Source organism: Manacus candei, unplaced genomic scaffold (genome assembly GCF_025592945.1).
Source record: "Manacus candei isolate 608988 ecotype Guabito, Panama unplaced genomic scaffold, ASM2559294v1 h1tg000008l, whole genome shotgun sequence".
Lineage (NCBI taxonomy): Eukaryota > Metazoa > Chordata > Aves > Passeriformes > Pipridae > Manacus > Manacus candei.
Genome location: NW_026138056.1, coordinates 7354608 through 7380595, shown reverse-complemented (window position 1 = coordinate 7380595; position 25988 = coordinate 7354608). Strand labels below are relative to the sequence as shown.

The following is a 25988-nucleotide window of genomic DNA, read 5'->3' as shown; positions in this document are numbered from 1 at the left end:
GCTCTGTGTAAGCACTGCTCAGCAATAACAAAAACATCTCTATATTATCAACACTGTGTTCTGCACAAATCTAAAACATAGCCCCAATACTGGCCACTGTGAAGAAAATTAACTCTACCCCAGCCACAACCAGCACAGCACCACACAGCTGTTCCTTCACTTCTCCCCCTGCCCAGTGGGATGGATTAGAAAATTTGAAAAAAAAATAAATTCATGGATTGAGATAAAAACAGTTTAATAGGGCAGAAAAGAAAGGGAAAATAATAACGATAAAATAATTAGAATATACAAAACAAGTGATGTACAATGCAGTTGTTCACCACTGATCACAACTGTTTGTAACTGATGCCCAGCCAGCCCCTGAACAGCAGTCCCGGATCAGTATTCCCACATTTATACACTGAGCATGGCACCATATGGTATGGAATATCCCTTTGGTCAGTGGAAATCAGCTCTCCTGGCTGTGTCCCCTACCAAGTTCTTGTGCATCCCCAGGCTCCTCACTGGCCAGGCAGCCTGAGAAACTAAAGATTACACTGACAAAGTGTAAACACTACTTAGAAGCAACTAAAACATCAGTGTGTTATCAACATTATTCTTATCCTAAATCCAAAACACAGTGCTGTACCAGATACTAGGAAGAAAATTAACTCTATCCCAGCTGAAACCATAACAGTATTGCAAAAGGACTCATTGGTAGACCTCAACTCTAACCACAGCTGCAATTCATCCTTTTCAGTCACTCAAAGAAAATTCTGAACAAACTACCCAAAAGGGAAATGAGTTTCCTTTGACTCTGCCATGCATGTTCAGAAGTAACATCAGTGAATAACAACAGAGCTCTTCTTGTTTTCATCATCCCAAAATAAAAGTTTGGGGGTTGCTGGCAGAAATTTTTCAAATCACATTTGGGACTAGTGCACATTTGAAGAAAGACTGATCACCCTGGTGATGGTTATATAAAAAGCATTGGTTACATACATCAAAACGGACACTTGGGAATCTATCAAGAACTGTTCCCTTGCAATACCTGTACATCTTTCCTCCACTATAGTATTCAGTACCTGAGCGTAGACACTGTACTTAACTTGCAAATTTGGGATTATGCTCTAAGTGATAATTTATTAATGTGTATTTTGATAGCATTAACTGTTCCTCTGTGATTGACACAGGTGGTTCTACCAAACAGAGTAATCCAAATTAAAACGCAAAAAACCTCTGAATTTCACCTTTAAGTGCAATTATAGCAGCTTTTGAGCCTGACATGTTGTGCAATTAAAAGTGTTGCATTTCAGAAGCAAATTATTTCATGAGACTCAACAAGTGTTGGTTTTTTCCAGGCCTTTCTTCAGTTCCTGAAGAAGGTGGTTGCTAATGAAGGGAAAAACAAGATGAATTTGTGGAATGTTTCTATGATTGTTGCACCAAACCTCTTCATCTACAAAGGGAAACGTGCAAACCAACAAGAAATGCAAGCAGCTGCCACCACAGCACATATCGTGCGGCTGTTAATTCGGTACCAGGACATTCTGTGGACAGTGAGTAATGTTGGTTCCCTCTTTAGGGCTCCAGTACAGGCCAGTATTTTGCTATATGCAGGAGCTCTGCAGAAATCAGGGTAAACTGACCTTCCAAGAAGAAACAGTTGGCTCTTCTTGGGAAACTGGCTGAAGTCTTCTACATCCAAAATGAGATAGGGTGACGGATATCTGTGGATTGAGTTACCTCACTTACCTGAGTCATCTATTTTAGCACGAGTTGACCTGTCCCACACCATTGTTTGTACAGAATAATGCATAAGAGAGTGATTTAATCTAGATGTCTAGGTGATATGTCTAAATTTGAGTGAGATTAAATGTCTGTTTAGAGTCTAGCCCATAGCAATATGAGACCAAAAGTGTGTACTACTTGTTGGGCTGCTGAAGGTTAGCATGAAGATTTTGGCAGTCTCAGTTTGTTTCCTCAAAAAGGAGGGTATGATGAGGATTGCAAAGACTACCTCCTAATGAAGTTCCTGCAACTTCAAACATCACTAAGAGTTTCATATGGCATGAAGATCTACAGTGTCACCGAAGGAATAACTGTAGGCTGCTAGAGAGAGCTACAATTTGCATGTATCTTCTAGGAATAAATAGAATTTCTGCTGCCTAAAATTTGGTGCATTTCTAAAGACCCAACAGCAATGCTGGGGGGAAAATGACTATTCTTAGATCTGGTTTCCTCCCTTTAGGTCCCATCTTTCCTGATTTCCCAAGTGAGAAAAATGAATGAGGCAGCGATGAACAACAGCAAGAGACAGCTGATGTTTGACAAAGGAGTGAGAAAACTTCTGAGGAGAAAGACCATGGAACGGGAGAGACCTGAAAGACCAGAGGTGTGATAAAAAGATAGTTTTCAAAGGCAGCTTTAATGAGCCTCCCTCCTTTATCTCATGAAAACTACTGGGGGCAGGGAGGAAATTTTGCCATATAAAATTAGCTGATGATGTGCTTCTCAGTCCAACATCCTGATAAGACATATCTTTGGGAATTGATGAGAAGAGGTGAGGAAGCCAGAATGATTTCCAGCAGCCCAAGCTGTAAGCTGCTTACAAACATATGCTGGTTTTTTACCTGTTTCATAAGAAAATGGTTATATGGGGACTGTCCTTGACAGTAGTGATCTGTAGATATTCAACAAGTGCATGGATCTGTAGCTGAGTAGTAGAATAGTCTGTATTAGGATTAATTGAATTTATGCATGCCCTGCTCCAGGCCACTTGATAGTCTTCTTGCAAGGTTTAGTTTTAGAGCTTTGCATTAACTTCCTAGGTGGAAAGCAAATCCAGTTTGCCTGCCATAGACACCTAAATTGGGTCTAAATGTTAAGCGCCCAGTGAAGTAGTTTGTGTTGTTATTCCCTGTATAGTCAGAGGAGAGAGGTCAGTACTTTTGAGGATTTCCAGGGTTCCAGGTGCACTTCCAACTTAGGAAAATCTGATAGAAAAATCTTTCTTTGAAGATCTTAAAGCCACCAACTTTTCTCCACTGCCTAGATACGGAGATTAGGAAGTTACTTGAGGTATGCTGCTTTGATAGACAACTAAAATAAAGTTACTTACATATTAGGTTCAACATATAATTTGAGTAACAAAGAATGTTGTGTCTACATGTACAACATATACAGTCCCTATAGCAGCTTAAATATAGTATTTCTATGTAGTAACTACCATTAATAACCTGGAGAGAAAGTCTTTAGGGTTCTCCATGGACGTTTAAAAGAATAAAAATTGGTGAATTGTAAGAGAAGTAATTAAAGAAATGGTCAAGGACTCTACAGCTGCTGAAGAACAGTCTTGAAGAAAAAAGAAAAGACACATAAGGAAGGAGTGATTATAAGAAATAGAGAATGAGCCGCCTAGTGCAGACAACAGAGAAAATGCAGAAGGGAATGTACAGGGAAAAAAGTAGAAAAATAAATGTAATGTATGAATTGTGAATCCATGCTAATTCAACTTTCTGGAGAATTTATTTGCCAGCACTGACCAATATATATTGTGTGTAGGAGACACACTAGTGCTGCAAAGGGAGACAGAGATGTTTGTTTAAATTGGTGATGTAGACTACTGTGTTGCAAAGTTGTATTCAGCCTGGAAGAACACAGAAAGGCTCTCTCTCTGAGGAGAGTCAATTACTGCGGTCATTGCACTTTCAGGAAGACAAGTCCATTGATTGTAGTAATTGGCTTTACATCTAATAAAAACGAGGGTAGCTGTGGCAGGTAGCTGAAATATGAAGAGTAAATTGGAGGCAAACTCTGTTTGGATAACTGAGTTGAATTTTGAGAGCACTTAATACAATCCCCAGGTCTCAGATGTTCTAAATTACACAGAGACAGAGACTGGAGAGACTATTGTGTTCTGCTCAGCATGGTATTAACTGGATTAGAACTGGAATGCAAACCTTGCTAATTGATTTACCCACCATTAATCATGGAAGAGCGCATAAGCATCATAGATGATTGTTTGAACCCTATACAAGGTCAAATTTCAAATTAACAGAAACCATATGGTACTTTGATATTTCACTGTACACACATTTCAATCAAGTTGAAGCTATAGGAAGCGGAAACAGAGAACTGGATTTTTATGCCTCAGGAGAATTTCATCTTTAAAAGGAAGAACAGATACTTCTAATAATTTTTATATGTTTTTACGTAAGCTGTTGGCTCACCGAACAATGTTAACAGAAATAACTTAAAATTCAAAGGCTTTACTCTGTATGCATTTATGTGATACTTACCAAGGAGTTTGGGCCTTTGTGTTGCATCTCGCTATACTACGTCTACAAATTTGCATTTGTGTGACTGTAAATATGTCTTTTGAATAATCAAGTGAGTGCAGGACACTGATTTTTGCAAGCAACCTCAAAAGAGTTGCAGAACTGCTTCTGAATGGAGCTAGAGTAATATTTGCCTTAGACTTACTCTATTGAATATCGATTTTAGGGAGCTGTCACTTTTCCCCCATACCTGCAGTCTGACATACCCGAGGGGGTGATAAGAGTTTATGCTCCACTGCATTCAAAAGTCTCTATGGCAATTCAGCTCAACAGCCAAACAAAAGCCAAAGACATCCTGGCTCGATTCCACTGTGAAAACAGGTGGGTAAAGCAGAACATTTTGTTTTTCCTGAACGACAATGTCAGAACTATAAATGGATTGTTCCCTTTTCAAAGATTCATTCTGTTACAAAACCTCTTTTTCTAATTTAAAATTGCTAATTTATGGTTATGTTGGTCAAAGAAATTTTAACCTCTGATTTTATTCTTTTTATTTTAATTAATAATTGGTTCCTATACAGAATCAATCTGCCCTCTGTTACATCACTACTAAAAATGTACATAAAACATATATTTTATAGACTTGCTGCATAGAGAACCCAAAAGAATTGTCTTACACCTGTCCATAAATCTTTAATGCTTTTATTTCTGTAAGGTAATAATTATTAACAGTTATGGGAAATGGTAAATTGTATCTGGAAGTCTTTTCTGTAGTCTTCCCATGTTACTACATATTTTTGCTCTTTGAATAAATATAATATAAAATAAATAATATAGAAGGTTTAGTTAACTGTGATGCAGTAATCTACCTCTGTAGCAGATTCAGTATTCTGCAGTGGTCCATTTGGTAGAAGTTCCTGCTTTTGATAAGGCAGTTCACAGGGGAAAAAATATCACACTTCTGCTTACCATAGATGGTGGGTGATAAGGTAGTGGTTATAACAGAAATACACACTGAAAGTTTGTTTTTCCATCCTAGCCGTGGATCATCACAGAATATGAGAGGCCAGATCCAAAGTTTACATGAAATTGGAGGAAATATAGGTAGGTCTCATTTTTGAAGATTTAATTCTGAATGTCCTTAACCTCCTAAAACACCTCAGGGCAGCACTGTTTTGACACAGCTGGGTCACTCCTACCCTCCAGTGCATTTGGAGGAAAGGAGCCTGACCCAAAAGCTGTTAAAACAAATGCCATGATTTACTACAACTCCAGCGTGACTAGAGGGGCACCCCACAGGAGCACCCCTTACAGTCTTACCTCTCTCATAACTCATCATTTTTTCGTGGTTAAGAGATCCTTAGTCTTCCTCTTGCAAGCACATTCCACCTTGTTGTCAAGCCTTTTCCCAAGACCTATTTCTTCCTCAGTGTACTGAAGTGTTAACCTCCCTCTAATAAAAAACACAGAATTGAGAATTCACCTCCCTGTACCTATGGGTGTTCTATACTTATAGTAATCCATGTGCTTTATTTAGATAGCAAATTCTTTGCAGTAGGGCTTTTGTCTTCTTCTATGTTTCATGCAGTCCCACTTCTTGTAATAACAACAGTGGCTTGCCCCACAAGTTTCTGGCCTGAAGGTCAAAATTTGATATTGCACAATCCTGGCTCTCTTCTTTCTCTATTCTGACCAAAATTCTGGATGTTCTGTTCAAGTCTGTTGTCAACCATCTAATTAGATTACTCCTTATTTCTTCTTGATTCACCCCAGAAGAGTTTTTGTAAAGTTATTACCAAATATCACAGACTTACTTCAGCAGCAAACAAGAAGCAGTCTTTATTACTGATGACTTTTTTTGCCTGTCTTAACAGGATGACCAACTGATGCTAAAAAAGAAGATCCTGAAAGCCTTATGAAACAATCCCAAATAGTCCCACCACGCTCTTTCAAAAAACCAGGATGTTTAATTTGCATCTTCATTTAAAATTATTTTATAGTCTAGATACTTCAGGGTTCCTTAGTCAACTGATTAGGCATTAATTCATTTATATTGCTTTCACTTGAATAAAATCATTAAGACCCCAGTGACCTTATAAGTAACTGTACAAAAATTTTACCATAATCCTTTGTCTCACAGCAATGTAACCTCACCAGTTAAATGACTTCATCACCCCACATAAATGTAATATAGTCCAACAAATCAATTTAACTCTAGAATTTATTGCCTTATTACTCAATTAAGAGGCACCAAATGCCTCATTCTGGCAAAGGCAGCAGGGACTTCCCAATCACCACCTAATGAAACCCTGAAACAGCCTTAGGAGGATTTATTTTATTTATTTTTTTATTTTAACCAGCCAAATGGCAACTGCCTAAAACCTTGATATAGTCCCTGTATTTCTTTGCAAGATCCCATCTGGATGGGAACACATTGTTTACAGAGCTACCTTTTCAGCATTTAAAAATAGTGTAGCAACAAAGTCAGAGAGTCGTAATTCCAGCCTAGTAAATTCAAAGAAATAAAAAGCCTCATAACGTAGCACTTACAGTAAGAGTGTTGTTAATGCTTCTTAAGAAAACATATTTGTTCAGCATTTAACTAAATGTCCATAACTCGATGTAATGCAGGTCATCTTGCCTGGAAGTGAAAGTGCATTCATGATTCTCACAGAATAAGATCACTGGCAAATTTATCACAGGCCCTCTGTGCGTCCTGGCAAGATGTTAGCTGGACACACCAAAGTAGGCTTGCTATGTGCAAGTCAGAGAAACATTCGAAGACATTTAACGAAGCTCTGTCCCAATGTGCTCAAAACATCCTATAATTCATGGGTTTTAATTTCTGTTTCAGGTCAGCACTGCTTGGATCCAGATGCGTACATGTTAGATGTCTACCGTGCAAATCCTCAGGCAGAATGGGTGATAAAACCAAAAGCGAGCTGAAGCAGAAGGCTGCAGTGTACTGGACAAAAGCCAAATGGACAAGAGTGATGCCTGCCATTTTAAGAAGCTCTTGCAGAGAAAAAACGGTAGCTACAGGACATCATTCCTTCCTACTGTACTGTCCAACTGATGGTCAGCACATACTACTTTTGGTATTCCAGATTCTGACCATCAGGAAAATATCACATCAGTTATACTTTCATATGGATTACACTTGTGCCAGTTGGCCCAGGAATTGAGGAGGACAGACCAAGGTACGGTGTGCAGAAAACAACCTGTCACATACAAGTTGTTCGTTTCCTGACCTGGTGTTAGAACACAGATTTTTGAAAATAATCCAGTGGTATCAGAGGATGAATGAAACACTACCTACCACAGTGTAGCACAGAAGCACCACAGAGACGTTCAGGAAGAGAAGGTACCTGTCAGATGTGGAAGACAGGAGCTCAACATGCAGCAGTGCCAAGACACAGCCGTGTGACAAAACCAAACCTTTCTGCTGAAAGTAAACCTGTACAGTGTGCATTACTGCAATAATTGTCTCTCAGTCACTCTTCACGAGTACCTGATACTGGGGGTGGGAGGCAGGAGAAAGAACTACTGTATAGACAGCTATACTGCCTAATGTGTACCACTGTATTACATATCACTACCAGTCTTCCAAAATCATCTGTCTGGATCATGTAGCTGTGTGCAATTGTAATGCCACAAACCATTCTCTCCTTCCTTCCTCTGTCACACACACAAATTTCAGGAGATAAATGCTAGGTAAGAAGGGGCATATGACCCTGGCTCTGCCTTTTACTTGATACTCTCAGAATTAAGTCTGTGTAATGCCATACTATAAGATATGTGTTAATGGTGCCACTTACAGTCACCACTTGTTTTTGTCAAATATTATAGTTTCTTATTTGTAACCTAATTATTTTTATTTTGTTTATTTTAGCTTTAATATGTATGCAATTTTTATACTATTCAGCTGCATTGACAAGAGAGATCTTTGTTCAGGTCTTGTATAATACAACATGGAGAAGAAAAAGAGCTTCCAATGAGCAGTGAGATTTAATAATTTACACATTAGGTCTTCAAAACAATAGCCAAACTAGGCCCAGTCATGCTAGGGGTTTTACAAATACACAGAAAATTGCAGCTCCTTTTACGAATGACGTGCAGTCTATGAAAACACAGGCTGAGAGAACAACGTGCTGCAACTGCCTTGGAAATGTAAGACAGTATGTCTAGTTTGTAGCTAGTTACAAGGGCAAGCACTGTTCTTCCCTAGTCATCTCCTTTGGGGCTATACTTTACTGAACTAAAGCATGTTTGTTGAGCTGGGAAATCACAGATCTCTGGGAAAGAGCAAGTCTTTTTTTCATCTTTGTCATATGCAAAAAATGGGAATTAATACCTTCAACTGCACTGCAATATCTCCATCATTAAGATGATGATATTGCACAATGAATCCACCCACAGCCTGAGCAGTGGGTTTTGTTCCTGACCTGGATGCACAGATAAGGCAGAAGCTGTTTATCATGTAGCAGTGTAAAAGTGTTCTGAACCAAGTCCTCCAGGTGAACATAAAGGACACTGTCCTGCAGAGGAAGTCTGTAACTTGTGATGCTCTACTGAAGCTGTGCAGTGAGGACCTGAACCAGAAGCAGGGCTTCTAGAATGTGCTAAGTTAATCGCGTTGTTCAGTAGTTAACTTTCTTTGTTAGTGATCAGTGAAAGAAATCAACATTGAATTAATAACTTTACCAGCAACAATAATGTCTACAGAGGGCAGATCCTGTCTTCTTTCTTACTTTCTCGATAAAAAATGATAACAATTTAGCAACATAATCCTTTCATTTTCTTTAAAACAGTGACATTTTAAACTTTCCTGATGTTTTGTTTGGTTTTTTGTTTCTGTTTTTGTTTTTTTTTCCCTTTCTTTTTCTTCTTAACACTAATGGAGACATAGCTGCAGCCAGGAAAAGACCAGGACAGTTGTATTATAAAATACACTCCTTATTTTGACAACTATTTCTTATAAGTATACAAGAGATAGTAGATCTGTGGTTTGTTTATAGGACTAAGCATAATTGTTTTGTCATGTGTTTTGCTCCCAATACCCTTTAGTTCACCCTGTGGCAATGGACAACTCTTCCTACTTATGCTGCCCTTTTCTTTCAGCTGTAAAGCAGGAAGAGTACTTTCCATATAAAGGCAACATGATAATTAGTTGAGTTAAATTCTACTCTCAGATGCAGTCAAACAATTCCCTGACCAAATGAGGAGTTACAAACATCCATCTGGAAAGGATAAACTTAGCAAAGGTGTTTTATGTGGAAAGTGCTTTGAATACTAAGAGCATCATAGAAATGCTAAGCATCACCGTATTTATAGCCAATTAAAAGAGGTTCTATGACTATACAGAAAGCCTAAACATTAACAAAAGCATTTGAAATGTCATAGCAAATGAGCTAACTTTCTACAGTACTTTCAGACAAATACACTGACCTCCTCCATCTTGCCCACTAACTTCATACTGTGTTCTCAATGGCCATGCAAGGGAAATTACAGAGAAGCCCTGTGTTCATGCTGTAATTTGCTCAGCATGAACCTCATGCACTGAACCTCATCAGTGTTATTTCTGAAATAGATCTCCATGTATTCCGTACAGAATACAGTGGGTTTTTGAAAGACTGATATCACTTCACAACTTAAAAAGTCAAATATGATGTAATAAAATCCATCCTGTGAGCATTTGTTTTATGCTAAAACTGCCTATAACTTTATAAGACACGCATATTACCAGATGAACTAGATTCTATGTACAGTGCCCAGACTACTACAGCGTGGCCAAATACCTCCCGTCTCTGAAACAGAATGTCAAAATTCTTTTGTGATACAAGTGGACCTAATGACCCATGTGTACTGTGCTTAATACTGTTCTACATTAAGTTGTTTTGTATTGTTGTGGTACACTAACTAGATTTCATATGCTGCAGACAAATGGAACAATCTCAATGACATTTTGAAATATGAGGTCTCAAGTTTAGGCCTTATATTTCAAGATGCTGGTGGAGGCATGAGAAATTTTGTTCCTCCTCACAGCAGCTGAAGTCAAAACCAAGTTACAATCGGATTATCACCTAACAAAAAGCAACATATGTGGAAAGCTATTAATAAGAAAGTGGTAGCAAGCAGGGAGAAATTTATTCAAATTCCAAAGATGCTTTGAGCATTTATTTATGTACTCCATGGTTCTACAAAGACAAGCATTTTGCATATCAACACAGAGAGAGAGTATTGTAAAAAGTAGGCTTTGGAAACAGACTGGAATACACTAACCTGTTTATGCAGCTAATGTCATTCGAATGTGTGAGTGTGTGCAAATGTGTCTGTGTCCATGTGTAATATTAACTACCTCACTCTGCATTTTCCAGGAAAAATATTTTGGCTTAGAGGTTTACTATTCAAGAACTTTCTATTCTCAGTTTCACCTCTCCACTAGTCTTATCATTGACAAAATGTCTTTTTCTGTGGGGCAAGATTTGAAATAAAAAAAAAAATATATACTAAAATACATATTTCAGGAAATTTTATCCAAACTGTGTTGCCTAAATTACTGTTTGTAATGTGAACCTTATGAGATCAGATCTTGGGTTTAAATAGACAACAGATACACACTGTGTTTCATTTTTATTTTTCAATGGTTTTCTACTAATGTGTGTCTTCTCTGGAAAATAATACGATGCCACTAATCAAAGCAAAGTGTTTGTGTGTGTTTCCCTTACAAGCCTCATTATGTTCTGTGTTTTGCTGAAGTACACCAACATGTAAGTGTATTTGTACAGCAGAGTGTGTCCACTGTATTGTACCCATGTCAAAAATAAAAGCATACCAACAAAGAAAGCTCTTCAAATCTAAACATGTGGTTTTTTTAGATAGAAGCAGAGGACAGAAATTACAAAAAGCAGTGGTGAATCTGTCTTAAAAGCAACTGTGTTGTTATAGCACCTGTACAGCTAGCTATACAAAGGACTGTGTTCTGCCACCCTTGCTTAAGTGGAGGAGTTCTTCGCTCCAGGAGCTCTTCTCTTGGACTGCCTCGATGCAGGGTACAAAAGGACACTACTTGGAATCCCGCCTCATTGAAATCAATGGCAAACCACTTTGGGGTTTCCTATCAGACAGTATTTTTTTAACTAGTATGAAATACATAGAGCAAAACTAACTCCAGAAAAATTGTAAAAGTGCACAGTAAAAGTCAAACAAAATTGTAAAGAGCAAGCAAAAATACTGCTGGTTCAAAGAGGAAAAAAAGTAGATGGAAGCGACTTGCAAAGAACTATGTTTATTATAGATGTATATTAAAGTAGGAAACAAGTTTGCCAGTGCTCAGTGATCTGTCCAGTTGATGAATGAATGTCCTTACTTGAGTCAGATTGAGCACATGTTCCCCAAACCTGGATCAAAAGGAACTACTGGAAGACTCATTTTAGAGAGGCAAGCACAGTAAGAAAAGGCAAAGGCAGAGCTGCTTACTGGCCTGTGAATTAGGAATTGCAGAGCACCAAAAGTGCCTCCCTGTGTCCTGTAGGAAATACAGTTTTCCAAAGAAAGATGCATTAGTTCTAGTTGCAAAAATGCCTGGTATTTCCCAAGTCAGACCCATATTGTTTCTTCACCAACACAACACTTCATGCTTGTCTCTGTGCTATGGAGTTGCTGCTTGTCCTGAAGCTGATTACATGAAAGCATAAAGAGCTACATAAATCCTCCTAGATTTATCTATAATATATCTATAATGTATCTATAATGAGGGTCAGAAGCACTGGATTTTAAGGCAGAAGGAAAAGAAACTGGAGCTATCATATAAAGTATAATGTAGAAAATTCTATTGATTAGACTCTGAATTTGAGACCTTCAAAATTACGCCTTTAGTCAGTCTCCTGCGCCCTCTGCTGGACTTTATGCACTTAACACTTCTTGCATCAGAATCATAGAATGGCCCGGGTTGGAAGGGACCTTAAAAATCATCTAGTTCCAGCCTCCCTGCTGTGGGCACATTTGTCACTTCTTAGCCTGTCAGTTCTTTTTCTTCTGACTGAAATGTATGGACAACTGAACTACATGAAATAATGCACAGTTTATTGTAGTTTTATTTGGTGGTCCAAAATAATTACCTTTTTATAAAACAAACAACACACAATAAAATGAAATACTGTCAAGTAATCAAAAGAAAACATACTGTAAACACTGATTAATAAAAATTCCCAAGAGAAAAATATGCAATTAATGCCATTACATTGTGGTAGAGGTATTTGTTGTTTAAAACCTTTTAGTTAAAATGTAGACATAGAGCTGATTAAAAAAAAATAAATGACCTGAGTTGGAAAACAACCAGAAAAATCAAAGAGATGCAGGCTCTCACCAATTCTTTTCATTACAAAGTGAGAATGCAAAATAACAGATCAACAAAAAAAAACCTCTCTCAGTCCAGACGGGCTTTGCTACAGTTCAGTGCTCAACCCCAGGGCAGGAATGAGGAAAGACTCCACGGAGGTCAAAAGCTCTGCTAAAGTCAAACAATTCTGCATGTTGGCTCTTGGTCAAAGCAAGGTTCCTCAAACAGCCACGGAATGAGCTCTTGCTCGTGAGGCAGTTTTGCTTCACGTCAGCTGAAAAAAAAAACATGAAATACATAGAATCTATTTCCAGTGAACAGAAACAATACAAAGATCCAGGTTATTAAACTGCTTCTCCTCCCTCTAAAATGAGAGATAAAACCAACAACCGAGGAGCACCAAGTTCTATTCACATTTGGACGATCTAGGACATACCAACATGAACAGTCTCTGCTGCCTTCAAGCATAAGCCATGCACTGGGGTAACTTGCGCAGAGTTTGCAGAAATACTATGTCCCAGGGGACAATGGGAAATGAGAGGGGAAATCAGAGGAGAAAGCCATTCTATACAGGTGTTTTTTAAGTTAAAATCAAAACTGGCAGAATATGAAGCAACAGTTGAAGTGCACACCATCTCAGACTCCACTAGCAAAGCAGGGTAGGGGTGGAGGGAACACATGTTAAGAGTCACTCTTGTGAGAGTGAGAGCAAGAGGGACAGAAGGGAAGGGAAATATTATTGTACCTACCAGGATAGCCTCCAACGTAAATGGGATTGTTCGTATCTGCAGATGTGGACTGGACGTAGGGATTATCAGTTTGAACCAAATTCCCATCAATTATCAGTGAAATGTGATGTTTGCTTTTGTTTGCTTGAAGCTTGTGCCATTTCCCATCACACAAATTATTTGTGCCTCTTGGTTCATATGAAGCTGTTATTCTGCCAGCTCCATTGTTGACATGGAATAAAACCTGCGTCAACAGCCAGATGCCAATAAAGATATAAAGTAAGAATACATAAACTAATTTGCCTAGATAAAAGCACAATCATGCCGGTATAGAGACTTCCATTTTAAATGTTTGGCAGTATGCAAAGTAAATGTTTATTCTGATGGATAGAGTGTAACCTTTTTGAAGTGTCTTTAAAACCTAAAAGACGTAGATCGATCTATGCAATGGTCTATTGGGTTAGCTTGGTATACTTCACTAGGGCTTTCATTGTTTCTTACAAATACAAATCAAGACATTTTTCACAGAACCTGAGAGTTCAGACCTGAAAGAAGATTAACTGTATCTAACGGAAGAGAAAGAAGAGTGAACTGAAAGTGCTTGTCATTGCCAATACATGTATTGATTTTTTTCATGTATTTATTTTTCAAAGCAGTAGACATTTCCCCAACTCTGTGGTGAGGATTAATATGCAAATATTAACTGAGAAAGTATGTCCCACAGAAACAGTGGTATTTAACACTGTCTCTAGCTAGGAAGCTTTGAATAAAAAATGAGCTATTTCTGAGAAAACAAAATACTTAAGAGCAATCAAGTATACATTTTTTATGCGAGACGTGACTGGAGAAATGTGTATTGATTGTTAAAAGGTTTATGGAGTATATGGCCAGTAGAAGTAGAGAATGAGTTAATTGCTCATGAATATTGAAGAAGAGATTACAAAACAGTGTGCTTAGTACATGCAATAATGTTTCTCAAGGACAAGTGTAGCTTTATGGCAGAATAAGTATTAAGCTACAAAAAAGATATATATATGGTCTAAGATACAAGGTACATAGTACAGGAGGTCAGAGTGGCTGCACACTGATATAAATTACACTAATTAAAAATCAAAAAAGTTCCAGTGTCTTTGTTGTTGCTCATTACACATTTTATCATATGATGGCAATGAGAAACCTTGAGACTGAAAATGTCCCATACTCATTCTGTGGGGAGTTGCCTTCATCACATTTCACTGGTATGTATTTAGTGCATTCCAAGAGTTCTAGCCTCCCTGTTTCAAGCAAGCTTTGTGAAATGAGTGTGCCAGCACAGGGCAGCCTACCTTGCCGTGTACAATCTCCAGTCCAATGGCATCAACCTTAGCACTGCTGACCCCAAGAAGAACACCATGCACCGCTGTCGTACGGAACTCCAGTGTGATGTTCACATCAGATCGCACTTTGTAACCTTCTCTGACTGAAAAGAAGGTAGAAGACTTGTAACCCACAGTACAAAGTAAAATACATAGATCGGCATTAAAAGGTCTAAAAAGCTTGTTAATTATTCTGCTGGAATATGACCTTACAGAACCTCTGGAAAGTAAATTTTTCAAAGTCATAATTCATATTTTATACTGGAAAAAATAAATTCCCAAATAAGTGGAGCTTTTTATTAATTCAGATTTAATACATTCTGTCTCATTTGTAAGAAACAGTAAAGAGCACAAATGTAATCCTTCATGTTACTTCACAAGTCTTTTGTCTCCATACCCTTTTACAGACTTTAACATCAGGAACATGGATATTCTTAGCTGAAGAAAGAGGTAGTTCATTTCTTTCCCAGCGCTAAAAGCATTAGCTCTTTCATTTGGGGAAGACAGTCCTTTGCAGAAATGACCACTTGCATGTAAAGGACTCAGTTAGAAATACACATGCAGGGCATGCACTTGCTGTGTGAGGAGTCAATTAACTGCACACAGTTCCAGCAAGACCTAAAAAGTGTACATTTTCATTAACATTAATTCAGTAAGGTACTATTTTCATTTAGTGATACTTACCAAGAGCAGCAAAGCCACTTCCATCAAAGAAAGTACCATCCTGCACTTTTACATAGCATTTATTCACAGCAAAGATGGAGACAGGACTCTCGTTGTCCAGTTGTTTGCTATTAATTGTCATGCTACCAATGCAGGCAGGAATACTGTGAGTCACCTAGGCATATAAGAGATAATGTTTATTATAAACAGCTGTAATGCTCTTTTAAGTGATTCACCTGATATTACTGCAGATAAAAAAATTATCTGAATAAATCACAGCAAGATCTAAAATAGTTACATAATTAAATTTCTATTATTATATATAATTATGTAAGGTTACAAACATACATAATGTCTTAGAGTCAAAATAAATAGCTTAGAAGCACAGTATACACTCTCTATAGCATACAAAAAGGATTGTATTCACTTAACTGTGAGCAGGGATGCACCTAGCAGTTAGACATTCCAGACATGCTTCAGCAAATTAATGAGTAAATCAAGATTTTGTAAGGCATTTTGCAAGTTCTATTTGCCAAGATTCATCTGAATTTCTCACTATTACTATTTTCAGTAATTGCAGATTCAAAGTATTAAAAAATTTGTTAACCCCATTATCCAATTAAAAAGCATTGGTGAAGATGGTGTGCCCAGAATTGAGAAGAACTGAGAATTGTCCAACTACTCCAGAGGGTGGTGAGGCACTGGAACAGGCTCCCCAGGAGTGGTCACAGCACTGAGCCTGCAAGAGTTCAAGAAGTGTTTGGACAATGCTCTCAGACACATGGTGTGATTCTTCGCGTGGACTTTGATGATCCTTGTGGGTCCCTTACAACTCAGAATATTCTGTGATTCTATGAGAAACATTATCATAATCACCAGCATCCTCACCGATATAATGGGCTGCACAAGGAAGAAAGCAACAAAAACCTACTCTCTAAAAGCATGTGTACAAAGTATGTTTTAGTCTCAGGTAAACCCAGCCTTTTAAAGATATTTTAATGCAATAGGACTTTGGTACCAAAATGTCTGAGATTCTAGCTCACGTATATGTAAACTATGAAACACAGAAGTTTATATTCTTTATCCATTTTTAACAGAGAGATCGATAGAAGCTATTACTAACAAACAAGGATACAATCTCTAGCTAGAGTAGTTAAGCCATAGAAAGCTGGAAAGATTTACCTGGTAAAGGGTCATTACTTTCTTTGTTGCTTTTTTCCCTAAGTACTTTTTTGCCCATCAGAGACAGGATACTGAATTAGATGGGTTTGATGCAGTATGCTCATTCTAGTCTTGCAAAATGTCAGAGACACCCCACCATCCCAAACCTTCTTACATTCCCAAGATTCTTTGGCACGTAGTCTAAGGGGAGTCCTCCCACATAGAGCTTCCCTTCCACATCCAAAGTGCTACCATCTCCAAGAGCGCTGACAGCTACCAATTCCTGTCCATCCACAATGATGGTACCTTTTCTTTTAATGTATTCCGTCTTTACCTGGAAAAAATGAAAGCATGAAAACATGAATCAGTAAGCTAAATCAGTTATCTAGTCATCATTTGCCACAGAAGTAAGCATGACAATTTTTTAGTTGTTTGATTGCTTTGACACACTGTTCTCAGGCACCCCTTGAAATTCATCCTGAGGTTGAAGCCATTTCAAACTGCAACTGAGCAGCTAAACAGCTTCCTTGCCTCTCGAAGTGTTCACAATGATTGCATGTGGTCCTAAGCTTTTAACAATCATTATTTAAAATTACTAGTTTATTGTCTTAGGATAGAGGTACATCACTGAGTTTGAAGAGAAGAGTGCTGGTCTTCTACAATTACTGTGCTGCCCCCACCAGCTGACCCATCTCAGCTCTCTGAAGTGCAAACTCCTATGCTGTAATATTAGGATGGGTAGTCCTAAATTTGCTATGACTAAAAAGCTTTCCAGTTCTGTCCATCTTGTTCACTCATGTCCCTATACCCTCCTTGCCCTAAAGCAATTGCTTACATGCAGCTGAGGGACTTGATTTGAAGTCAGCCAGCCATTTGCTCTTCTCCATTTACTTTTAGCCCCACTCAGAATTTTGACTACGTTCAACATGAAGTTTCGTGAACATGTGGGTTTGGTAAGCGGATAAAGCTGTAAAGCAGGGTGGTACGGGCAGAGGGCAGAGAATGGAAAGAAGTGGTGCTTCTTTCAGTAGCAATGCATATCAGTTCAAATTGTTTGCAGATTGGCTGCAGTAACCCCCAGCTGTGAAGTGGTGTGACTCAGCCTTAATCTCTGAAAAAGGTGGAAGTTCATGCTTTTATGTCCTGGGTAGTAAAGGTAGGTCAGCTCTTGCATGGAATCTGTTCATGTCTTATAATGTGGATAGTGTAGTATGAGCTTTATGTGAGTATATTTAAACATGCAGCTGTAAATCCCAGAGCATTCTTCCTTTCAGGCAGCAGAGATTAACTGTGATATCTCTCTCTGACAGAAGTTCAAATTTGCTTTCTTTATATTAGTTTTTGCTGGTTTTTCTTCTGCTCATTATGTATGAAAAGCAAAAATAACTCTGCTGATTCCCAAGGCACCTAGGAGAGTTGACAGCTTTGTGTCATCAATCACTTTGTCTCACAGAAGCCACTTACTGGAGTTAAGGCTTCATGTATGAGTAGGGGAGGGGAAGCTTAGCAGGATGAATATTGTCATCCTCAGCTGCCTTTAGGAGAAGTAATGTGGTCAGAGTTACTGTTAAAATTCATGCAGACATCACAGTCATTTTTCACAAAGAAAGCCTGAGTCAGCAGCAGGTGGGCTGCTCAGAGGAACTGGGCCAGTAGAGACTGACATACAGTCTTTGTTCAGAAGACTCTGAATGCTATGTGGCACCTGAAAGCTGTAGCCATAGTTTCTCCTCAAACTCTCCTTAAGCCAAGTCCTCCCTCTCCAGCCTCTCTTCTTTTCAAATGTCTCCCTTTCTCACGTTGCCTGAACCAAGGAAAGGAAAGACAGCACTTCCCTGTTATCACTAGCCACGGTGACATGCTCAGGTATTAAGCAATAAGCTGGAGAAAAATGAAACTGTGCACCCACAAATCTTTCACCCTGTCACATAATGTACGTGTCATTATGACCACATAATTGCAGGTCTTTGGTGACATAGTGCGTGGAAAACTTTCTGTGGAAAATGTCCGAGTTTTTACACCTCTCAAGTTAGCGTCTTCTCTGTTGAAGATGACCATTATTACATATTTAATTTCTAAATAATCTGAGATACTTGATAGTAGTTGGAAGCTGGAATTGATGTATAATTAATGAGAATTTAAAAAGGAAATAACTATCACCAAATAAAAGTTTTCTGAATGGTTACATGATGGGGTTAAAAACCAGTTTGCCTCTGCAACAGAGAAAGCATACAGGAAAGGCAGGGGAAAACCATATCAATAACTCCAGAGAGAAAATGGAACACAAGAGATTGGTGACCACCTACCGTATGCCATTTTCCATCACTTATAACAGCAGGGTGAAGAGCTACTGCTTTTCCTTTGCCTAGATCAAATGAGAAATGGAGTTGTCCCCCATAAAGCTGTAGGGCTGCATAATCAACCTGGTTCTGGTGAGCCATGTAGTAAATCAGGCCACTGGAGGCAAAGGTTCTGAGATTCAACTGGATGGAAAGCCTAGACAATAAAATTTCATTGTTACTGAAAAATATTTCTTCTTCAGTGAAAAAAAGTTTTTCTGGAGGCAGAGAACAGCCTCAACCAATTTATTATTACGAAAGGAAATTTATTTTTCAAAGGCCAGAAAAGTAGGATTTGCACGGATTCTAAGAAATCATGAACTATAATGTATTTCATAACAGAAATCAGTGCTGTACCTGTCAGAAATACAAAAAGTGCTTGTCACAGGGTGAGCTGGACTTTAAGAGGGACGGGCTCAGCTATTTGTGACTACAGACTTCCCTACTGCCTCAAGAAAAGAACCCATTCCAGGATAATGTGATGGCATCCATTACTACTAGCCAGGCATGCTAGGATATAACAGGCAGACTGAGAACAGAGGGAGGCTTGAAAGGCAGAGGAGCTGATTGAGCCATTTATTATGGAGACACAAGGTTCAGAGTACATGGCATCAAACCTCTGCAATGTCCTTATGTTCAATAGCTATAACAGAAAGGCTGGAAGGAAAAATCACTCTTTTCTCATTGCCTGTGGAGACTTCCTGAGTTGAAAGAAGCATATACAAGTGACTTGAAGGCTATGTTTTGGAGACCTTGTTGGGAGCCTCTCAAACAAGTAGAAGAGGCAGAGAGGCTATTGCACCTTAAGTCTCAACAAAATGATTCTTCTTAGTAGTCTTGTCTCCTTCAGGTGCACTTTCAGCAAATACAGAGGAGAGGGTGAGATGTTAGCTCCATCAGTCAAAGGAGTAGGCATGTATGAAATCAAATTACTTACAGAAGGTACAGTGAGGCTCTTAAATCTGAGAGGAAAAAAAAATGCAGAACTCTGACCAGGAGTTAATAAACTCATGACCTGGGAAAGACATGTTAGTCACATTATGATGGTTGTGATATTTTCTTCCATGAGAAGTCCACAGGAACCTGAAGTGAGGGCCATGTTCAAAGCTCACAATGCAGTGATCATTCATGGAAACTGTCACTGCACTTCTTGTAGCTCAATACAAAATAACACTGTGTGCATGTGTAATTCATGATATACTCACTTCTTCCTGACAGCAGACTGATTGAAGAGCAGTGTCAAGTGGCTGCCTTTGGCAAGTCCAAACTGATGGGCACCTTGAACATGATCAGGTAGCTCATCTTTTACACAAACTACCTGTTAATAAAAGGAATTTATTAGGAAGAATAGAAGCAAGCACTGACCAGCAAGTGTTGAATGACAATGTGCCCACGTATAACTTTGTAAGAAGCAAAACTGAGCCACAAGGTAACCACAAAGTATACAGCAACATCAATCAGCTAAACTCACAATCATTCCAAGCTATCTTCAGGCTCAAATAAAACTAGTTCTAATGATTAAGCTATGCACTGTCTTTTCTACTGTGAAATGTCTGTAGTTTGAGAAGTATTCATTCACTGTTTGTCTTAACTGATAGCCCTTTTGATAACAAATGCTGGAAAACAGAGTACAATTTCTGTGTGAAAATCTTATGGACTTGGTAGAAATATTTTCCCATTTAATGAGCACACATATAATGTTATGATTTGGGGGATGGAGAGCTGAGTAGCAGAGTATGAGCCAAAGCCATGCTTTAGCTCTAAGAAGGACAACTTATTTCTTTTTATAGCCACAGCTGTATGAAATGTATAAAATTTTGCTTTCTGTTGACACAGAAAAATGATTTCAGGGTGCTTTGGAAATGATTCATTATAAAGATGTGCAGCTGGAGAAGGAGAAAAGCAATGCTTCCTTCTCTCTTGGGAATGGGGACCATGTAAGAGGAAACAGGTGCCACACAAGCTGCATTCAGACACTGTGTGTCTCTAGAATGGTTTTGCCTCCTCTTTGACACAGAGCAGACACTGCATGTGTGTGACCAGGAAAATGTGAATGCAGAATTGCACAGCTAATGCAAATCTCAGCACAGAGCCACTTTGGCAGGAATACACTACAGAAAATAGTTACTGTCAAGTCCTTCTGCTGGGAGATTGTCACTCCACTTTCTCTTTTCTTTTTTAGTGTCGCTGCCTGAACAATGATAAACCTAACTACACTTCCATTCCAAGTGGCCAACAGGTTGCTACAAAGATTAACATCAGTATTTCTAAAGGGAATAATAATTTCAAATCCACATTCATTGAACCATTCCATACCATAGAAGAGGTAAATATACACAGTCTGTACTTTGATAATTCTCCACAAAGAATGGACAAAAGAAGAAGCAATAGAGCTTTGCTCCAATACATACATTTTTTGTATCTGTAAGAGGTCTCAGGGGAACTGGTAAAGCCTGAAGTTCAGGTTGAATCTCAATGTCTGCGGGCTGTATGGCTGGTTTAGGCTTCTCTGACAGAAAGCAACTATCCATATCCACATGTTCATACTTCATGGAAGTGGTGAAATATAAAAGCCTGTGTTTTTTTTTTTTTAAAAAAGACATTTTAAGAGATGCAATCCCCAATCCCTACATTTCCCAAGCACAAGGAGAGTATTTTACAAGGTCTTTCACTAGTAACAGGAGAAAGGCATAGAACTGGCATCTGGGACAAACAGAGTAGTGGCAAATAATCTGTCCATAGAACAATATGAATAGACAATATTTTTGGAAAACCATCCTGTCTGGATGTGAATACAGATGAAATTATAGCAGAGAAAGCAGTGTTTTGTGCAGCATCTCTATAAACATTAAAGACATTTTTAATGCTATTTAGAAATGTAGCTGGTAATATTAATTTTCTGGCTGCTATAATACCCAGATCATGAGTATCATTCTTGTCTTATGTTAAAAACCAGGCAAACAGAGATGTCATACAAGAGATCACAAACTACATTTAATAATTACTATACACAGTTTTCCAAAACAAAGCAGTTACCCCTCTGACTTACTCCTTGTTAAAAATAAGATTGCTGATACAGCCATGAAAGGAGCCAGCCAATTTTAGCCCTAAGATGCTTTCTCCTGGTGGAATGCCACCAGCATAAAAGCTGGAAATATTAATGGGACTCATTTCTGCTGATGAACCAAGCCTCAATTCCGCAGGTTTACTTTCATCCACCTGTACAGTTATGATCCTGAAAAAGATAAAGCAGGGAAAACATTAAACGAGGTCTAAGACAGCCATTTTCAAATGAAAAGCATTCCTTTCAGCCTCATAAACGCCCTGTTCTAATAAAGATTCCATCACTTTGATAATCCTTTCTATGTCTTAAAACTAAAAGACCTTCTTTAGATGATTTTTAACATGTCAAGTTTTGTCAAGTATCTTTCTAAATTAATTTGATAGCTGTATTTTTTCTAATACTATTTAGTATACTTTACTCAAGTGCCCCAAGCTGTCTAGAGATTTTGAGAGCTTTCAGCTACACCTTTATCAGTAGCTGTATGCTGTATACAATTACCATGTAAATCAGAACATCTGCATCAACAGCAGAAAAACATAGCCCTGATTATTCCACCTAATAAGCTAGCAAAGGCAATTCCTCAGAGAGTGCAGTGAACTGACAACAGCATACAATAATTAAAGAGGTAGTACTCTTTGCAGTCACATGTACCTCTTACTCCGAATTAGGATGACAGAGTGTTCTTGTCCATCACTGTATGTTCCATTAGCAGACTGAATAACTACTTTCCTAGTACTTGCTCTATCTCCAGCATTAACGTGCACTGCAAGATGACCATCAATCAGCACGATGGAAAAGAAGGGCTGTGGATATAATCAGAAGATTAATTTTTAACTACAGCTCAATTTTCTGACATTTATTGAGTGTTTAAACAACATGCATTGGAAAAATTTTCCTCCAAACTTGTTTTAAACAAACTTTTTAATGAAACTCAGAGACTAGTAGGCATTATATTGGTACCTCTCAGAGTGCAAAGTCTCCTAAGAGCAAACACAAAAGCTGGAAAATTCTCTGATCAGGCTCCAGTTAAAATGCAGGAGTTTTTTTATAGCATCTCCCCACACACACAGTCCTTCTCTTAGACGCAGGAAATAAGAAGGGGCAGGTATTCCTTTGTCTTTGGATTCCAGAAGTTCCAACTGTCCATCAGATATAAATAGCAACCTAACTTGATTTTACAAAATAAAAATGGCAAAAATAACCCCCCCCAAAATCTTTGTTTTCAGTACTTGCCAAATGTGCTTGTCTTCGTCGTCGCTTTTCCAGTCCCCTGCTGAGTCCAGCAAGGATGATGCCACTGCTGTTCTTGGTAGCAAAAGTTGCCATCAGTTCTGATTCTGGGCTTAAGGACTTAGGTACCAATTCAATATATCCATCGTTCATGATGTTCACACTATGAATAGGCTATTTTATGAAGAAGATAATTAATTACAGAATTTCTCCATACATAGTGCCCAGTAAGAAAAAAATTAAAATTCAAGTATAGTTTAATCATTTTAGAATTTTTAAAAATAAATCCATTTCAATTCACTGTAAACATCACTATTCACTGTTCCATAACAATAAATGTTGCAAAACTTTAGTCTCTTACCTCCAATACACAGCCTTTTCTTACTCCATATGAATTTCTAAGCAAGTCAAAAGTGGAACGAGATATTTCCAGATTCTTGATGCATCCCACATACATTCTACTATTAAGACCTTTCCTGAAACACAAAACAAGTCTTTCTTTCCAAGGAATAGTATTTGGAATCCCCTGGGACAAAAGATTAAGTTCTCTTCAATAAGAAAAAAAGAGAGATCTCATTTAAAGAATGCAGTCACAGCCTGGTGTAAGGGAAAACAGAGGTAATTTAGGTCTTACTCTTAGCAGATGCTAAATCTAATCTTAAAGAGAGTCAGATAATGTTGTGCCCAAATGGAAACATACAAGTGTGTATTGTTGTGCTGCCAGGTCAGGCCATTTTCCAAAACTTTAAGATGAATCTTTAGCTGGAATATAATGGATTTTGTGTGAAAGGGTAACTGTATCTCTCTACTACACTGTATTTCTTTTTGATTTTTCAAGTCTGGAGGATGCCTAATTTGGTCCCAGGTTTAAGTCAGAGAAATCTAAGGCTGTCCTGCCAAAATCTCTCACAGGTTGATATACCAGCTAAGATTAACAAGTCTGCAGCTCTGCAATAACTTTGCAGAGACCAATAATGTGCTAGAATTTACCTTATTGTCAAGACCATGCAGAAAGTTTAATTAGATTTTCTCTTGCCATGCTTATCCTTTCACAGTGAAGCCAGTAGAAAAAATGTGACTTCACAAGTTCAGCATGGATGTACAAAACAAAAAACCCAAACATAAACTAGAAACATACTATAAAATATGTATTTGTAATGTTTTTTGATGATCTCTTCACAATTGTTTCTCCTCTGTTCTAAGTTACAAAACTGAATTACAAGAATTCCTTTCTGAAGTAGATCTTTATGCCTAAGTGCAGTTTTGCCCAAAAATGCCAGCCAGAAAACGCAAGGCTTGCACAGGTACAGATCAAAGAAGCATTGTTGCAGACAGCAGTGCTGAATTCTTGCTACAGCCTGACCCCAACAGCACATGGTTTCTATGGCAGCTGCTGTGGTGGAAATCACCCATGGAGGAGGAAAACAGAAACTTATTATGATCTGAACTGCAGTGTCATCAGACCTAGCAGTTAAAAGCACCACATTAGAGTCTGAAGTCAAAGGACAGATAACTATGTGGTATACATGGCCATAAAGAAGAATTCAGACTTCACTGATTTTTTCTAATTTCAGTGGAGATAGAGTTTGTTAGTCTTTCCCTCTACTTACAAGAGTCTTAGCAAAGATGGAAAAGTAAGACACTTTACCTCACAGTCCTTGATCTTGGCAGCCCCCCAATGAAGATTGGGTCCTTATCAGAGCGGTTCAGGTCTGAAGCAACCCCAGGAGATTCTCCTTGCCTGGTTTCTTTATAATTAAGGTTATATGCATCCATGACCACCAAAACTCCTGCAAATGAAAGAGAGTAAAGATCTGGAGAAGGACACGAATACAAAATTCTTCCATTTTGGCAATCTTCTCCATAATAGAGGAAAATGCATTCCTTGACTCAGACATGTATGGACAATCTTCTTATTTTTAGAATGAGTAATTTATTGTACTTCCAGCTATTCTGTTAATCTCATTCATTCTTCTCTGCCAAAAGCAAATCTGGGGAAGTCTGCAGGAAAATATATACATATGAGAATATCTTATAGCTATTAACACATCCTCTTTGTAATGCATTACTGCCCCAACCTGGGCCCTAAAACACTGTTGTACTAGGTACTATTAAAACACAGAACAGAAAACATGATCTCTGATATACAGACTTGGACAAAGATCTTTCACTCTTTAGAGACTACAGATATGTTTTTGTCTGGCAGTTTCTGCACTACTTGCTCTTTATAAGATATGCTAAACCAAGCATAAGATTTACACTGCTGTCCTTCTAAAGGCAAAGTAACATAGGTGCGGCTACTAAAGACACTGCACTGGAAGTGATCAGATTTGGTTGCAGCGATGTTCCCTGCAGCTATCTTAGATATTTGTATTTGTAAATGTGCAGACACCTGTTTTCTTTCAGTCTGTAGCCTACCTTGCTTCTTGTTCCGACTGAATGAGATTTTGTACCATGTTCCATTGTTGTAACGGTTTTCCGTCGTAAGAGCAAGAGGTCCTGAACCTAGATCAACAGTCAGTCTCACTCTGCCATCAACAAGCTCGAGGGACAAGAAATCTCTCTGTGAGGGAAAAAAACCAAAACCAAATAAACAACAGATTATATTCCTGGAAATTAAATATTCCAATAGAATGCACTGTTGGCAGGTTTGGGTTACTGCATGAAACAGGTTTGGTAACTCTTGTACCTGACCTATTTGTTAGGGCCAAGATGCTTATCTTCCCTATATCTAGGAAAATTAAGTTACAAATACCTCACAAGGATGTTTCTTTTGTTTTGTTGTTATTCTTATTTAAATGCACCATGAGGTTAGATTACTTGGTAGAAAAAAGCTTAAATAGCAGAG

The 25988-nt window shown here is 38.2% G+C and overlaps 2 protein-coding genes across 4 annotated transcripts in view; one reads left to right on the top strand and one right to left on the bottom strand.

The window, feature by feature from the left end:
* Nucleotides 1-11175, top strand: part of ARHGAP28 (Rho GTPase activating protein 28) — a 76802-nt gene extending 65627 nt beyond the window's left edge. Inside the window, exons 11-15 of one of the 2 annotated variants that reach the window (XM_051773465.1) lie at nt 1341-1538; nt 2231-2374; nt 4486-4640; nt 5299-5363; nt 7114-11175. In XM_051773465.1, coding sequence (XP_051629425.1) covers nt 1341-1538; nt 2231-2374; nt 4486-4640; nt 5299-5363; nt 7114-7205 — 654 coding nt within the window. In that variant the 3' untranslated portion in view covers nt 7206-11175. The remainder of the gene's footprint in view (nt 1-1340; nt 1539-2230; nt 2375-4485; nt 4641-5298; nt 5364-7113) is intronic. The other variant, XM_051773456.1, reaches the window with a different exon arrangement.
* An 862-nt stretch (nt 11176-12037) lies between these two features.
* The window catches only part of LAMA1 (laminin subunit alpha 1), a 100196-nt gene continuing 86245 nt past the window's right edge, over nt 12038-25988 (bottom strand). Inside the window, exons 50-63 of one of the 2 annotated variants that reach the window (XM_051772534.1) lie at nt 25559-25703; nt 24789-24930; nt 23502-23616; nt 23144-23314; nt 22562-22713; nt 21896-22081; nt 21258-21420; nt 20052-20164; nt 18814-19003; nt 16683-16841; nt 15368-15521; nt 14654-14787; nt 13350-13572; nt 12038-12874 (exon numbers count right to left, since the gene is read on the bottom strand). In XM_051772534.1, coding sequence (XP_051628494.1) covers nt 12714-12874; nt 13350-13572; nt 14654-14787; nt 15368-15521; nt 16683-16841; nt 18814-19003; nt 20052-20164; nt 21258-21420; nt 21896-22081; nt 22562-22713; nt 23144-23314; nt 23502-23616; nt 24789-24930; nt 25559-25703 — 2208 coding nt within the window. In that variant the 3' untranslated portion in view covers nt 12038-12713. The remainder of the gene's footprint in view (nt 12875-13349; nt 13573-14653; nt 14788-15367; nt 15522-16682; nt 16842-18813; nt 19004-20051; nt 20165-21257; nt 21421-21895; nt 22082-22561; nt 22714-23143; nt 23315-23501; nt 23617-24788; nt 24931-25558; nt 25704-25988) is intronic. The other variant, XM_051772537.1, reaches the window with a different exon arrangement.